This window comes from Dreissena polymorpha, chromosome 4, assembly GCF_020536995.1.
Source record: "Dreissena polymorpha isolate Duluth1 chromosome 4, UMN_Dpol_1.0, whole genome shotgun sequence".
Taxonomy (NCBI): domain Eukaryota; kingdom Metazoa; phylum Mollusca; class Bivalvia; order Myida; family Dreissenidae; genus Dreissena; species Dreissena polymorpha.
Window position 1 is genome coordinate 97,911,374 of NC_068358.1, and position 16,857 is coordinate 97,928,230.

Genomic DNA, 16,857 nt, shown 5'->3' on the forward strand with positions numbered 1-16,857 from the left:
GTATAGACATCAGTATAGACATCAGTATAGACATCAGTATGGACATCAGTATAGACATCAATATGGACATCAATATGGACATCAGTATAGACATCAATAAATACATCGGTATAGACATCAGTATAGAAATCAGTATGGACATCAGTATAGACATCAGTATAGACATCAATATTGACAACACTATAGACATCAGTATAGACATCAGTATTGACATCAGTATAGACATAAGTATAGACATCAGTATAGACAACAGTATAGACATCAGTATAGACATCAGTAAAAAAATCAGTTTAGACATCAGTATAGATATCAGAATAGACATCAATTAGGACATCAGTATAGACATCAGTATAGACATCAGTATAGACATAAGTATAGACATCAGTATAGACATCAGTATAGACATCAATATGGACATAAGTATGGACATCAGTATAGACATCAGTATAGACATCAGTATAGACATCAGTATGGGCATCAATATGGACATCAATATGGACATCAGTATAGACATGAATATTGACATCAGTATAGACATCAATATAGACATCAGTATAGACATCAGTATAGACATCAGTATAGAGATCAGTATAGACATCAGTATAGACATCAGTATAGACATCAGTATAGACATCAGTATAGACATCAGTATGGACATCAATATGGACATCAGTATTGACATGAATATTGACATTAGTATAGACATCAGTATAGACATCAGTATAGACATCAGTATAGACATCAGTATAGACATCAGTATAGACATCAATATGGACATCAATATGGACATCAGTATAGACATCAATATGGACATCAATATAGACATCAGTATAGACATCAATATTGACATCAGTATAGACATCAGTATAGACATCAATATGGACATCAGTATAGACATCAATATTGACATCAGTATAGACATCAGTATAGACATCTGTATTGACATCAGTATAGACATCAGTTGGGACATCAGTATAGACATCAGTATAGACATCAGTATAGACATAAGTATAGACATCAGTATAGACATCAGTATAGACATCAGTATAGACGTCAATAAATACATCAGTATACACATCAGTATAGACATCAGTATGGACATCAGTATAGACATCAGTATAGACATCAGTATAGACATTTTTATAGACATCAGTATAGACATCAGTATAGACATCAGTATAGACGTCAGTAAATGCATCAGTATGGACATCAGTATATAAAAATATAGAAATCAGTATATACATCAGTATAGACATTAGTATATACATCAGTATAGACATCAGTATAGACGTCAGTATAGACATCAGTATAGTCATCAGTATAGACATCAGTATAGACATCAATATGGACATCAGTATAGACATCAGTATAGACATCAGTATAGACATTAGTATAGACATCAGTATGGACATCAATATGGACATCAATATGGACATCAGTATAGGCATGAATATTGACATCAGTATAGACATCAGTATAGACAACAGTATAGACATCAGTATAGACATCAGTATAGACATCAGTATAGACATCAGTATAGACATCAGTATAGACATCAGTATAGACATCAGTATAGACATCAGTATAAACATCAGTATAGACATCAGTATAGACATCAGTATGGACATCAATATGGACATCAGTATTGACATGAATATTGACATCAGTATAGACATCAGTATAGACATCAGTATAGACATCAGTATAGACATCAATATGGACATCAATATGGACATCAGTATAAACATCAATATGGACATCAATATAGACATCAGTATAGACATCAATATTGACATCAGTATAGACATCAATATTGACATCAGTATAGACATCAGTATAGACATCAGTATAGACATCAATATGGACATCAGTATAGACATCAATATTGACATCAGTATAGACATCAGTATAGACATCTGTATAGACATCAGTATAGACATCAGTAGGGACATTAGTATAGACATCAGTATAGACATCAGTATAGACATAAGTATAGACATCAGTATAGACATCAGTATAGACATCAGTATAGACGTCAATAAATACATCACTATAGACATCAGTATAGACATCAGTATGGACATCAGTATAGACATCAGTATAGACATCAGTATAGACATTTTATAGACATCAGTATAGACATCAGTATAGACATCAGTATAGACGTCAGTAAATGCATCAGTATGGACATCAGTATATAAAAAATATAGAAATCAGTATATACATCAGTATAGACATTAGTATATACATCAGTATAGACATCAGTATAGACGTCAGTATAGACATCAGTATAGACATCAGTATAGACATCAATATGGACATCAGTATAGACATCAGTATAGACATCAGTATAGACATTAGTATAGACATCAGTGTGGACATAAGTATAGACATCAGTATAGACATCAGTATAGACATTAGTATAGACATCAGTATAGACATCAGTATAGACATCCTTATAGACGTTAGTAAATACATCAGTATAGACATCAGTATATAAAAAATATAGAAATCAGTATATACATCAGTATATACATTAGTATTTTCATCAGTATAGACATCAGTATAGACGTCAGTATAGACATCAGTATAGACATCAGTATATACATCAGTATAGACATCAATATGGACATCAGTATAGACATCAGTATAGACATTAGTATAGACAACAGTATAGACATCAGTATGGACATCAGTATATACATAAGTATAGACATCAGTATAGACAACAGTATGGACAACAGTATAGACATCAGTATAGACATCAGTATAGACATCAGTATAGACATCGGTATAGACATCGGTATAGACATCAGTATAGACGTCAGTATAGACGTAAGTATAGACACCAGTATAGACATCAGTATATACATCAGTATAGACATCAGTATGTACATCAGTATATACATCAGTATAGACATCAGTATAGACATCAGTATGGACATCAGTATAGTCGTCAGTATATAAAAAATATAGACATCAGTGTAGACATCAGCATTGACATCAATATAGACATCAGTATATACATCAGTTTAACTAGTAAACAGACTATCGTGATCGATACCTTTTGTTTTCGTAGACGGAAAATCATTGAGCCGTGCTATGTGAAAAGGGTGTTTAATGCATGAGCGTAAAGTGTCGTCCCAGATAAGCCTTTGCAGTTCGAACTGCACATGTTAACCCATTTATGCCTAGCGTCTAGAAAAAAGGCCTTGGCAAACAGCGTCGACCCAGATGAGACGCCGCATGATGCAGCGTATAATCAGGGTCTGCGCTGTTTGCTTAAAGGAATTTCTGTAAGAAATATTCTAAATATAGAAATAAATATACTAGACATCCCTAATTTTGGAAATTGATCCAATTTAGAAGGATGGGAGAGTCCACTAGGCATAAATGGGTTTATCTTGGATGACACTTAACGCACATGCTTTAAACCCCCTTTACACAGGGCACGGCCCAATTCTTGTTAGAAATCGAATACACGTGTTTCATTCTACAAATCAACGAAGGTCACCAATAAAAAGCTCTACAATTTTGTCAGTATTGCGTACGACTCAGTGTCAGCCAGTTGAGTGTATGCATATTCTAACTCTATATTACAAAATACTCAAAACAGCGCTTTGCTTCTCTTTGAGATTAACAAACGCTGCCATTATTAAACGATGCATGAACAAAAACATTTGCTATATGGGCTGTTCTTCTGTTTGTTGCTATAACGATGTTTAAAAGTTTCATCTTGCTTTCTTGGATGCTCAAATTAGCTACAAAGCATGTGTATGTAAGATGTTTGATTCTAGCATGCTTTTCTGATCGCTATAAAAATAAAGTACATTTCAATCCATATACACTTGGAGACTTTTCTAACGCAACACGTATTCAAATCAATATAGCTCCCTCATTTTATAACGGATGTTGTTGAAATTTGGACTCAGAGTAATTCAACACATATCTAATACTTAATGTCAATTTACTTGAAATTGATTAGCATTAAAATATCAAACATAACAAATTAAAAAAATCACTAAAAAGTAAAATTCTCAAAATCGTACGTCGTAACATTATATTGTGAAAAGTAAAACGCATTAACTTTCACGTCTTAAAGGCCGACCGGCATGCAACATTGCGCTCATGAATATGCATTAAAGCCATATCGTTTTTCTAATTAATGTTATTTTTTCCTGGTGTAAAAACCCACCGAGGATGATGAAATTGAAATTAAATTGGAATTATACAGCGTTCTACTACACTTGGTGACTTTTCGAACGCAGCATTTTTCAAACTTAAATATCTCACCTATGAATAAATATTTTGATTTAAAAGTGTACATGTGATCATTTGACTACAGTATATGCATGCAAACGGTAAAATCACCCATCATTGACGATCGGATACTTCACTAAGTTGGGAAGGGAGTCTGCAACATGCCGATTGCTCTGTTGAGCTCCTGACATTTTATACGAGACATATTGATTTTTAAATTATTTTAAAGTTTTCCTTGTGTTTCAACCCACCTAAAATGAAGAAATTTAAATAAAATTGTAATCATATCGAGTTTCACCATTTTCACGTGCAAAAAGATGACACCACACCTACTCCACGTGCAAAAGCGACCGATTGTCACGGATTAATCGTTATCTGGCACAGAATATTATTAATTTCACGCGTTTCGAAGTAAATCGTGAAATGTTTGTCTTACGCGTTATTACAAGTTTACAGTAGCAATATACATGTTTTCTATTGGTCAGTTTTGTGCACGAGGAAATTGTGATAACGTTTTAGGTTGTGTATAGTCATTCTACCAGACGCTCTTACTTCGGAAACATCGATTTTGATCGACTGCTAATCGCCAGTTTACACGTGGTTGTGCAGCCATGTTTGACCAAAATGAAATCCTTTCAAAGTTAGAGAAAATTATTCGCAGTAAATTGGACACATTCGAGAAAAAAAATACGGAAAAGCAAGAGCTTTCGCATACATGTATGCAACTTTCTTCGACTGAAGAAAATTTGGAGACTCATGACTCTTACGTAATTTGAAAAAAAGGAAACGAGGAGCAATCCAAAGTGGACAAGAAGGCTTTCAGTAAAATGAAACAAGCTGGTGAGTGTTTGCGGGAAGCAACGACAGAGCATCCGTCGGAATCTGCAGTGTCAGCTCATGCGAAGATTCGCGAAGGTATTTACATCATGTCGCACAGACAAACATAAATTAAACTTGCCGACCCCTCAAACAGCAGGTGGCGTGTTGTTCAAGAGGACGAGGCTCATCCTTTGGCGGACGATTCAGAGGACGAAAAGAAAATCATCAGGGCACAGTTCAAAGCGGACCGGAAGCTGCGTCAGTTTACGCCATATGCGCACTCTACGAACGTTGCGAATGATTCGATTTCGACAGCGACGGTAACTTCAGTCAAACAACGCTTCAGAGACGAGACGTCCGGTGCTCTGTTTCCGATGCGGTCGTTCCGGACACTGGAGGTCTGCGTGCAAAGCGGTGGTCGCTGACGGTGGAGCCGTAAATGCAGGGAAAGATATGCAGATAAGTTTACATGTTTGCAATATATCAAAAGTAGTTGGAAGTAGCAGTTCATGTTGTGATGTAGTAAAAACACCAGTAGATAGATTCATATGCAGTTATGCTATTTGGAAAGAGGCTGGTGAGAGTGAATAAATATTAGATGTGAGGGAAGGTTATAAGCTACCTTTTATCCATGAACCTAATTCAGCGTTTATGCGCAATAACAAATCTGCCATGGCTCATGCATCTTTTGTATCTAAGGAGATTGAAACTTTGCTTATGAAAGGTTGAATTTCGGAGGTGTTTGGACGACCATATACATGTACAATGTATAATAAATCCGTTAACTGTTGCAAAAGGAAAGTCCGGAAAGGCCCGGTTAGTACTAGATTGTCGGCATATCAATTTATAACTTTTCAAGTTTAATTGCTGTTTTGAAGACCATTCTGTAGCAAGAATGTTTCTAAGGGTTGTGATTGGAATACATTAGATGGTACGTTCGCTGTGAAGGAAGCGCGGATAAGAAATATGGAAATTGTATTGCATCGGCTTATAAACAAAGTTGATAAGGGTTTGACAATGATTCCAGCGCGAACCATTGCAAAACTGGGCAGGGCAGATCATTTCAATACAGAGCGTTGTATGCTTAAGGGCTAGTTGAGGTCGAGATGTATGTATCAGTGCCTAGTAGAGCTAGTTTGGATGCGCCTGTTTTAATCACTTATGGCGCTTTGAAAGAAATGTTGTTTTGGAAAGATAACGTAAGAATGTTAAATAAAGAAAATTTATGTACACATTTAGAATACACTAGCTCTAGTGATAATGAGCCCATAGTTGTGTACTGTGACGCCAGTGGAGCTGGCTTAAGGGGTTATATCGCTAACGCCGATGACACTGACATAGTGGGTTGTTGGTCAGAATCAGAAAGTGGATTGAGTTCCACATGGAGAAGACTGGAAGCTATTAATAGAATTTTACAAAGTTCAATGAAAAGCCTGGACGGGCGCAAGGTTGAAGTCGATACAGATAAGAATGTAGTAAGCATACTATCTGTTGGTAGCAGAAAGTCATATTTGCAGAAAGGTGCTGTTCATGTTGAACGTGTTTGTAGAGAACACCGAAATTGATGCCTAGAGAAAACAATGTTCAAGCTAATTTTCTTAGTAGATGTACTGGAAGTGACGATTGGTCTGTTGTTTTAGACATATATAATCGGCTAGAAGCATTGTACGGCCCGCACACATGTGATAGATTTGCCTGTGGCTATAATACGAAATGTGACGTATTTTATTCTAAGTATTGGTGCCCGGGTACGTCGGGTATTGATGCATTTAGCGTTAAGTGGTCCGATAAAAACAATTCGGTGGTTCCGCCACCGCGGCTTATTTCAAAAGTGTATTAGAATTACAAGTGAAAACTGTCGAGCTACCTTAGTGATACCAATTTGGAAGTCGGTTCCGTATTGGCATTTTTATTTCCTAAGAAATAGACACAAGCAGAATACATGAGAGAGTACGTTATTTTTAAGCCAGGTATTCTTACTAAACCCGGTCGAGGAAAGAATAGTATTTTTGAATGCAGGCCATTATCTTTTCGTTTTATTGCAGTGCGATTAGTGTATTAAGTAATATGTTTGTTTGTTCATGTTAGATCTGGAGAGAGGCATCCACAACAAAATATGCGAAAGTGGTTTGAATGGAGACAGCTTTGGACATCTGAAGTCAAAGATGGCGGAATTCATCGTACAGTCAAAAAGCGATAACACAAACTTTAAATACTTTAACTATTTTAACAAGTGGAGTCAGTGTATCACGTCGCAGGGTGGGTCTGCGTTACCGGCTTCGTTGATTCACGTTACTTTGTATCTTACAGATCTAATGGACAGACGCACCTCTCATTCTGTTATTAGCGCAACTGAGTACAGTATTAAATGGGCTCATTCTCTTCGCAACATGTCTGATCCTACTAATAATGCTTTTATGAGTAACTTATTGGAATCTTCTAAAAGAATATTGTTGAAACCAGTGCAGAAAAACGAGCCTATTTCTTCTGATTAATTAGTTAAGTGAAAGATACTAGTACGCAGGAAGTTTATATTTTTATTTCATACAATACTTACCTGATATTACAATAAGGATTTCCTTTTTCTTAGTCCGCATTTTACACTACACCGGTTTATCCGGAGAATACACCTGATGCTTTTTCTGCGCATGCGCAGGTGTACTTCCGATTATACCACATGTTATTCAGTTTTTCTTTTTCGGCGAAACAGTTCGCATCGTTGTTTTAAAGATTTAAGTTTAAAGTTGTTTAAAGTTCAGGATAGTAGAAAGTTCTTTTCTCGTAAGAGGGGATAGTCATTATGTCTGAAGACGGTGAATTTTCGGACGATGGAACAAACCTGTCGCCTGTGTCGGAGAGTTTCGACGAGTCATTGGCGAACAATATCATGAAAATGGCGTCTGATACAAAGTCAGAGCACGTGAGAAAGAAAAAGAGAAAATCTAAATATTCTCTGTTAGAAGCTAAGTTCGATAGACTGGAGGGATTAGTTACGCGTGTGTTAGGGAAGGTGGCCAGTTCTCCACCGCATGCACAGATCCATGCAGAGACAAACTCTGATGGTCGGAAACGGCTTGCACCATGCCATACAGAGACAAACTCTGAAAGTCGGAAATGGCATGCACCATGCCATACAGAGACAAACTCTGATAATCATGTACGTTTGCAAGATGATGTTTTATCTATTTTGGCGGACGCCGATTCGGACGATAGCTATTCGGATACGGTGGATAATGGTGAAAATCTCGCTGAGACCACAAAACAGTGTCTCTTTGAAATGTTTGGCGAGGATGCATTGGTAAAGCATAAACCTTTGAAGGAAGGCATTTGTTTGGATGACTCGCAATTGAAGGTTCTAAACACGAGTTTTTGGTGCGATCAGCCTAATTTTTTAACGGCCTTCAATGAGGAGTCAGTTGACATGTTCCCAGTGGATGAATCATGTGAAAAAACGCTCGAAGTGCCATCTTTAGATGAGTTGGTGGACGGATGGTTAACAAAACGTTATGGGCAAAAGGCTTCCTTTGCGAAGAACAAAGGCAAAGTGCTATTTACACAGCCATGCAAAATGGTGGACAAGATCTGTTTCAAAGGTCAGCATGCAGCTCGTATGGGTATTTTTATGCAATGTTACCTACAGCAAGGACTTGGTAGCCTTCTCACTTCAGTGCAAACCCAGGACTTGGATAAAGAAACCATAGTGCAAAAGGTGAAGGAAGTGTTCGCCATTTCAACAAAAGTGCTTGACCAGCTAGGGCGGACCGGTGCTTTTCATCACATTGCCAGGAGAGCAGTTGCCATGACTGACACTGGGCTATATGAACAATATGACAATTTGCAATTTTCCAATTTACCTTTGTCAGGTGACGGTGTGTTTGGGCCTGGAAAAGAAGAAACAGGTCGATGACTTGATCCCGGATGTGAGGCGTCCAAAACGGAAATTTCCATCTGACTTTGACACCGCAAAAAGACCACGTTTTGAGTCATTTGGCAAACCAGCGACATCCACAATTCCCCAGACCTCTGGAACCAATTGGAATAATTTTCGTATCCCAAAGGTCCAGTACAGGAGTCGTTTTGAAGACCCGTCGTCCAGTAGAGGCTTCCCTAGATCGTCCAGTAGAGGTTTCTCACGACGACAGGGGCTCAGACAGTCTTATGGGCGTGGGAACACTGACAAACCCACAGACAAATGACAAGGTCAGTATACATGTAAACAAATCAAAGATACCTGTTGGAGGGAGATTGACTCACTTTTTAGGGGCATGGCAAAAAATAACTACAGACCAATGGGTTTTGGACATTATAGACAAGGGTCACAAGCTGGAATTCAATCAAATTCCCATTTTCAAGGGCATAAAACATACAGTGGTTCCCAAAAAACATCACTATTTAATTCTAAAAGAAATAGAGAATCTTTTGGAAAAAAATGTTATAGAAAAAGTTCCTCAGTCTCAAATGTACGAAGGTTTGTACAGTACGCTGTTTCTAGTGCCAAAAAAGACTGGGGAAATAAGGCCTGTAGTCAATCTAAAATCTCTAAACCGGTATCTCAGAAAACAGCACTTCAAAATGGAAACAATTGCTCAAGTCTTGAACTTAGTCGAGATAGGAGATTGGGCTGTGACGATAGATCTAAAAGATGCATATCACCATATCATGATACACAAAAGTCATCGCAAGTATCTAAGAGTTTGTGTACACGGAGTAGCTTACCAGTTTCGGGCTCTCTGTTTTGGTCCCTCAACAGCTCCCAGGACATTCGTAAAAGTCAGTTCTGTGGTAGTAGCTCATCTGAGAAAACTGGGTCTGAGATTATCCAATTATCTGGACGATTGGCTATGCTTACACAAAATTCGCGCTGTTTTGTTACAAAACTTATCCACAGCTCTCAACCTCTTGTCTCAACTAGGTTGGATTGTAAACATAGAGAAATCTCAGTTAGTCCCATGTCAGACCATTACATATTTAGGAAGCCTGTTCAGTCTGCAGGAGGGTCTTGTTTTTCCCACTCAAGTAAGACAAAAAAGCTTAAAGTTGGCTGTGACCAAAATTCTATCAGGAAATTTAACGGCCAGAGATTACATGGTTCTTCTGGGTATGATAGCCTCGTGTCTAGAACTGATACCCAATGCAAAATTGTTTATGAGACCTATACAACTTCATCTTTTAGAGCACTGGAATCCAAAGTACATGTCTATGAACTTTATAGTGAACATTACTCCACAGCTTGCTCAGCATTTGAATTGGTGGTTACAGGATCAGAACATAGCCAAGGGCAGATTTTTCAGCAAAATGTCTTTTCCAGTAACTTTAACCACAGATGCAAGCAAGAAGTGGGGATGGGGTGGTCATGTAAACAATTTCAATTGCCAGGGTCAGTGGTCTGTTCAAGACAAGAGAATGCATATCAATTGTCTGGAGATGAAGGCAGTGATTTTATGTTTAAGGCATTTCCTATCACGCTTGAAGAGACACAATGTACTGATCAGATCGGACAATACCACTGTTTGTCAATATATAAATCGTCAGGGGGGGCGGGACAAAGTCTGTCCAGTTGTGTCATCTAACTTTGGAACTATGGGAGTTGGCCTTGAAACACAAAATCAATTTGAAAGCGGTTCACATTTTGGGGTCTCGAAATTTCCGAGCAGATGCACTAAGTCGATACAGAATGGTCTCTGAACAGTTCAGTGGTTCGGAAAATTTTCAATCTATGGGGTCAACCTCAGTTGGATCTTTTTGCAACGTTGGAGAACAAAAAAAACTCCTCTGTTTTGTTCATGGCTTCCCCACCCGCAAGCTTTTGCTCTGGATGCTCTGTCAATAATGTGGCAGAATATGTTTGTGTATGCATTTCCACCAATTCAGTTGTTACCCAGAGTTCTGTCTCATTTACAAGAGTCTCAGTGTACAATGATCTTGATTGCCCCTTTATGGCCGAGACAACTGTGGTATCCGACACTATTGAGTCTGTTGATAGCATGCACAATCAAATTGCCTCCCCTTAAAGACCTGTTAACTCAATGCAAGGGTCTGGTCAGTCATCCAGAACCGCAGGCTCTGGAGTTGACTGCATGGCTGTTATCGACAGAAGTGTCTCTACAAAAGGGTTTTCAAAAGACACTAGATCCTTACTTGCCAAATCTTGGAGGAAAGGTACACAAAGGGATTACACATCAAAATTTAGACAATTCAATAGCTGGTGTAATAAACAACAGATTGATCCATATTCAGCATCTGTAGTGCATTGTGCAGATTTTCTGACATTTTTGTTTAACAATGGATTAAAATACAGAACCATTAATGGATATAGATCCATGTTGTCGGCAGTAATTGCTCCTATTGATAATATACCTATAGGCCAACATCCTTACGTTATCAGACTGCTGAGAGGCGTGTTTAATGAACGTCCACCCATGCGTAGATTGGTTCCAGAATGGGATCTTTTGTCTGTTTTAGCTTGCCTGAAGAGACCACCTTTTGAACCCATGCGAGCGGCGTCCTTGAAGTATGTCACCTGGAAAGCCTGTTTTCTGTTGGCGATTACAACATTTAGGAGGTGTAGTGATTTGCAGTCTCTCACTCTTGGAGAAGGGTTAGTAAATGTTCACAAACATGGGGTTACGTTTTTGAGAACTGGTTTGTCCAAAACTGATAGGCCTAATCATCAGAGTAACAATATTTGTGTGCCTCATTTTCCTAGTGACAAATTGTTGGATCCTAAGAGGGCACTTACATATAACTTGAAGCATACAGAAAAATATAGATGTGTCAGTGAAAGAGACATTGTGAAATTGTTTTTGGCAATTAATAAACCTCATCATCCTGTGACTCAGTAACAATATCGAGATGGTTAGTGTCCATTATCAAATTTTCTCACAAGACTGTGAATAAACATTCAGAAAAGGTGACTGGACATTCTACAAGAAGTGTTGGACCCTCTTGGGCTTTATTCAAGGGCGCATCTCTCAAGCAGGTTCTAGAGGCAGCAGATTGGTCAAGGGAGACCACTTTTACAAAGCATTCTTTGAATCTTGTGAATTTTAACTTTTTAAAGGTAAGCATGATGTATCACAGAGTTTTCCACAGGTGCGCTTATTCGGCGGACTGCAATATCGAAACGATGAGGAGGATATAACTGCAAAGGAGCAGTTTTTAATACAAACATGTGTAAAATAGGAGGGTTGTGACTGTTAATTCTGGTATATATTTGTTTAGACTACAAGCGAATAGTCACCACTGTCACCAAGAAAGTGTTTAGTGGAAAAAAGGGAAAGAAAGTGTTACAGTCATTAAACTGGTAAGTTTATATACTTGCTTTATTTTACAAAATAATACCCACCTCCTGGGATATTGCTAGTTAATCTAGAAAATCCTTATTGCAATATCAGGTAAGTATTGTATGAAATAAAAATGTAAAATTTGTATACAAATTGTAGTTTTATGAATAAATACTTACCTGATATTACAGGTTTCCCGCCCTCCTCCCCTCATATTATTTTGTCTATCCATGCGAACAGTTTCGCCGAAAAGGAAGACTGAATAACATGTGATATAATCGGAAGTACACCTGCGCATGCGCAGAAAAAGCATCAGGTGTATTCTCCGGATAAACCGGAGTAGTGTAAAATGCGGACTAAGAAAAAGGAAATCCTTATTGTAATATCAGGTAAGTATTTATTCATAAAACTACAATTTGTATACAAATTTTACATTTGTATGTTCTTACAGATTTGTGTATGATCACTATTGCTTTTGCTGGAGTTTTACGTTTTGACCAGTTAATTGATTTAAAATGCAATGACATAGAACTTTTAGATGATCATCTTAGTATACAGATCAGAAAAAGCAAAACTGACCAATACAGATACGGAAATAATGTAGTTATCGCTAAAGGCATCACGGTTCCCTGTGCTTACGTAATTTTGCAACGTTATCTTACCGCTGCTCAGTTGTCCGTTGTAGACAAAAGCTTTTTATATCGGCCAATCAATAAATAAAAAAGTTGCAGTAAACTCATTTATAAAGATAAGCCACTGACTAACAAGCGTTCACGAGTGTATTATCTCTAGTTTGAGAGAAGTTGTCGTAGACGCAAACATCGGTTTACATTCTCTACGTTCAGGCGGCACTACCGCGGCGGCAAATGTCTGGTGTGAATGATTGTTGTTGGAAAAGGCACGGTCGTTGGAAAGGAAAAAATAGTAAAGATGGTTACGTCTGTGACTCCTTGGAGGGGAGATTAAGTGTCTCGAAAGCCTTGGTACTGTAACTAAGCTGTGTGCGTATCATAGAACCGCCACATCTTTTTGTATTTTCTAAAGCACTCGTCTGGCATTGCAAAGATAGTGTTGTCTTGTATAGTAAACGGGTTTTAAGCACAGACTATTAATTTCACGCGTTTCGAAGTAAAGCGTGAAATGTTTGTCTTTAGCGTTATTTCAAGTTTACAGTAGCAATATACATGTTTTCTATTGGACAGTTTTGTGCACGAGGACATTGTGATAACGTTTTAGGTTGTGTATAGTCAGTCATACTACCAGACGCTCTTACTTCGGAAACATCGATTTTGATAGAAAATAATTACTAGTATTTTGTATGCATGCATATTAACCTTTTTTCACTAAAGAACAATTGTCTGTTATCTTTTCAACATGCCAACAAATGAACCTTTCTGACTAGATAAATGTTTTATTGCATGAGGCCCAACATTCAGTTTGTGATCTGACACCTGATACATGGGCACAGGTTTCCAGCGTTCACCGTCTCTGGTTTTTCCTGGTCGGTCAGTTCACATTAAGAATTGTGTATCCATGTTTTCCATAAGTTGTATGTATTTAGCTCACGCTTGTCACACTGTTGTATTAGTGCATATGTGTCGTGGCTGCACTACGCAAAAATAAAGCACTCATCTTGCAGTGCAAAGATAGCGTAGTTTTTAGCTCACCTGAGCGATAGCTCGAGGTGAGCTATTGTGATCACTCAGCGTCCGGCGTCCGTCCGTCCGTCCGTCCGTATACAAATTTGTAAACATCTTCTTCTACTAAACCATTGAGCCAATTTCAACTAAATTTCATGTGGAGCATCCCTAGGTCATGGGACAAAAGAATTGTTAAAAAAAAATTGATCACATAACCAAGATGGCCGCCATGACCATATATGGTAAAAACCTTAAAAAATCTTCTTGTCAGAAACCGCTCATCAGATTTTCAAAAAATTTCACAGGGATGACCTTTGAGGGCTCCCCTGAAAAAGTTGTTCAAAGAAATTTGATTCGTCAAAAAACATGGCCGCAGTAGCTCGTTGAACTTTGCATGTTTATTCGTTTTTGCCTATTTTGTGAAAACTTTCAAAAATCTTCCACATTTTTTGTCCGATCCTTTCCAAATTTGCACAGTGTCTTTATATCAATGAGGACACAAACCCTACAAAAAATGAGCATTATTGGTCCATGAAGTACAGAATTACCTCCCCTTGAATTGAGAAAATGGTGTTTATGCAATAAAGTCCAAATTTTTCATCCAATTCTTTCCAAACTTGTAAGGATTTAGCATGGTTCAAACAAGGGAAACAACTACGGTTTATGCATGTTCTTTTTATTACAGATTTGCCTCCCTTTAATTCATTCAAAATCTCATTTTACAGCAGAGATTCCAAATCTGACCTGTAAATGAGCCCCATATTTACTGCTGGTGCTATGTTACCTTTTCCCATTTGATCATTCTTAAGTATTGGTCTTGTAATGCTGCTACTGCTACTGCTACTGCTACTGCTACTACTACTACTACTACTACTACTACTACTACTACTACTACTACTACTACTACTACTACTTCTACTACTCCTCCTACTACTACTACTTCTACTACTACTACCACTACTACTACTACTACTACTACTACTACTACTACTACTACTACTACTACTACTACTACTACTACTACTAGTACTACTACTACTAGTACTACTACCACCACCACCACCACCACCACCACCACCACGTCTACTATTACTACTTCTACTACTACTGCCACTACTACAACTACTTTTACCACTACTACTACTACTACTACTACTACTGCCCATACTACTGCTACTACTACTACTACTACTACTTCTGCTACTACTTCTACTACTACTACTACTACTACTTCTACTACTACTACTACTACTACTACTACTACTACAACTACTATTACAACTACTACTACTACTGCTACTACTACTACTACTACTACTACTACTACTACTACTACTACACCACCACCACCACCACCACCACCACCATTCACAGTGACAAAAAACGTATTCACACAATGGCTGCTACTACAACTTATAGCCCATATAGGGGGGCATGCATGTTTTACAAACAGCCCTTGTTTCTATGGGATTTTAACCACAACTGTTCATGTTTATCTCCGACACATATTTTTAGGTCACCTGTCATGAAGTGACACAGTGAGCTTATGTGATCGTGTGATGTCCGGCGTCCGTTGTGCGTGCCTGCGTGTGTCCATGCGTCCGTCCGTCAACAATTTGTTTGTGTAGACAGTAGAGGTCACAGTTTGCATCCAATCTTGATGAAATTTGGTCAAAATGTTTATCTTGATGAAATCCGGTTTGGGATTGTATTTGGGTAATCTGGGGTCAAAAACAAGGTCACTAGGTCAAATAATAGAACAACCTTCTGTAGACAATAGAGGTCACAGTTTTCATCCAATCTTTATGAAATTTGGTCAGAATGTTTATCTTGATGAAATCTGGGTTTGGATTTTATTTGGGTCATCTGGGGTCAACAACTAGGTCACTAGGTCAAATAATAGAAAAACCTTGTGTAGACATTAGAGATCACAGTTTTCATCCAACCTTTATGAAATTTGGTCAGAATTCTTGATGAAATCTGGGTTGGATTGTATTTGGGTCATCTGGGGTAAAAATCTAGGTCAAATAAATAGAAAAACCTTGTGTTGACAATAGAGGTCACAGTTTTCATCCAATATTTATGAACTGTGGTCAGAATGTTTATCTTGATGAAATCTGGATTGGGATTGTATTTGGGTCATCTAGAGTCAGGAACTAGGTCACTAGGTCAAATCATAGAAAAACATTGTGTAGACAATAGAGGTCATAGTTTTCATCTGATCTTAATGAGTCAGGTGAGCGATTCAGGGCCATCATGGCCCTCTTGTTTTATTATTATTGTAAACGGGTATTAAGCACAGACAGTCAAATGATCACATGTGCAATTTTAAATCAAAATCTTAACTCATTACTGAGATATTCAAGTTTGAAAAGTGTTGCGTTAGAAAAGTCTCAAAGTGTATGTTTACTCTTATTACATTGTAGAATATGCACATTTATGTGATAAATGTAAGCGTTCGTTGTTTTGCAGTGTACGTTTGTACGTTGCAACAGTGTGTTCGATGTTTCACTTTAGTACCGCACACATTTGCAGGGTGCACCTACGGCGATAGAATAGCCTGTTCCGGTCTCGATCTCAGCACTTGCTACACTTATGAGAAGGATCAGTGTTGTCGGTCGTGTCCGGGAAGAGCTCTCACCATTCCAAGTACGCCTGTGGACATGTGGAAACCTAACTTTTCCAAAACTCTATACACCAATTTTCTTTTTCTTACCAAATCCGAGATCACAATTGATAGATCTTTTTGGTGTTCCTTTGAAGGCATCTGCCTTGTTTATCCGTAATATGAATGTTTTCATTTAATTATTATCAATTCGCAACATGAATAGAACATTAAGAGTGATGGTTTTCTA

The 16,857-nt window shown here is 37.8% G+C and overlaps 1 protein-coding gene across 1 annotated transcript in view; it reads left to right on the plus strand.

Annotated features, from left to right (window-relative positions):
- Nucleotides 1-16,857, plus strand: part of LOC127879857 (uncharacterized) — a 60,428-nt gene that overhangs the window by 35,311 nt on the left and 8,260 nt on the right. Inside the window, exon 17 of the mRNA XM_052426929.1 lies at nt 16,538-16,651. Within this exon, the coding sequence (XP_052282889.1) occupies nt 16,538-16,651 (114 nt within the window). The remainder of the gene's footprint in view (nt 1-16,537; nt 16,652-16,857) is intronic.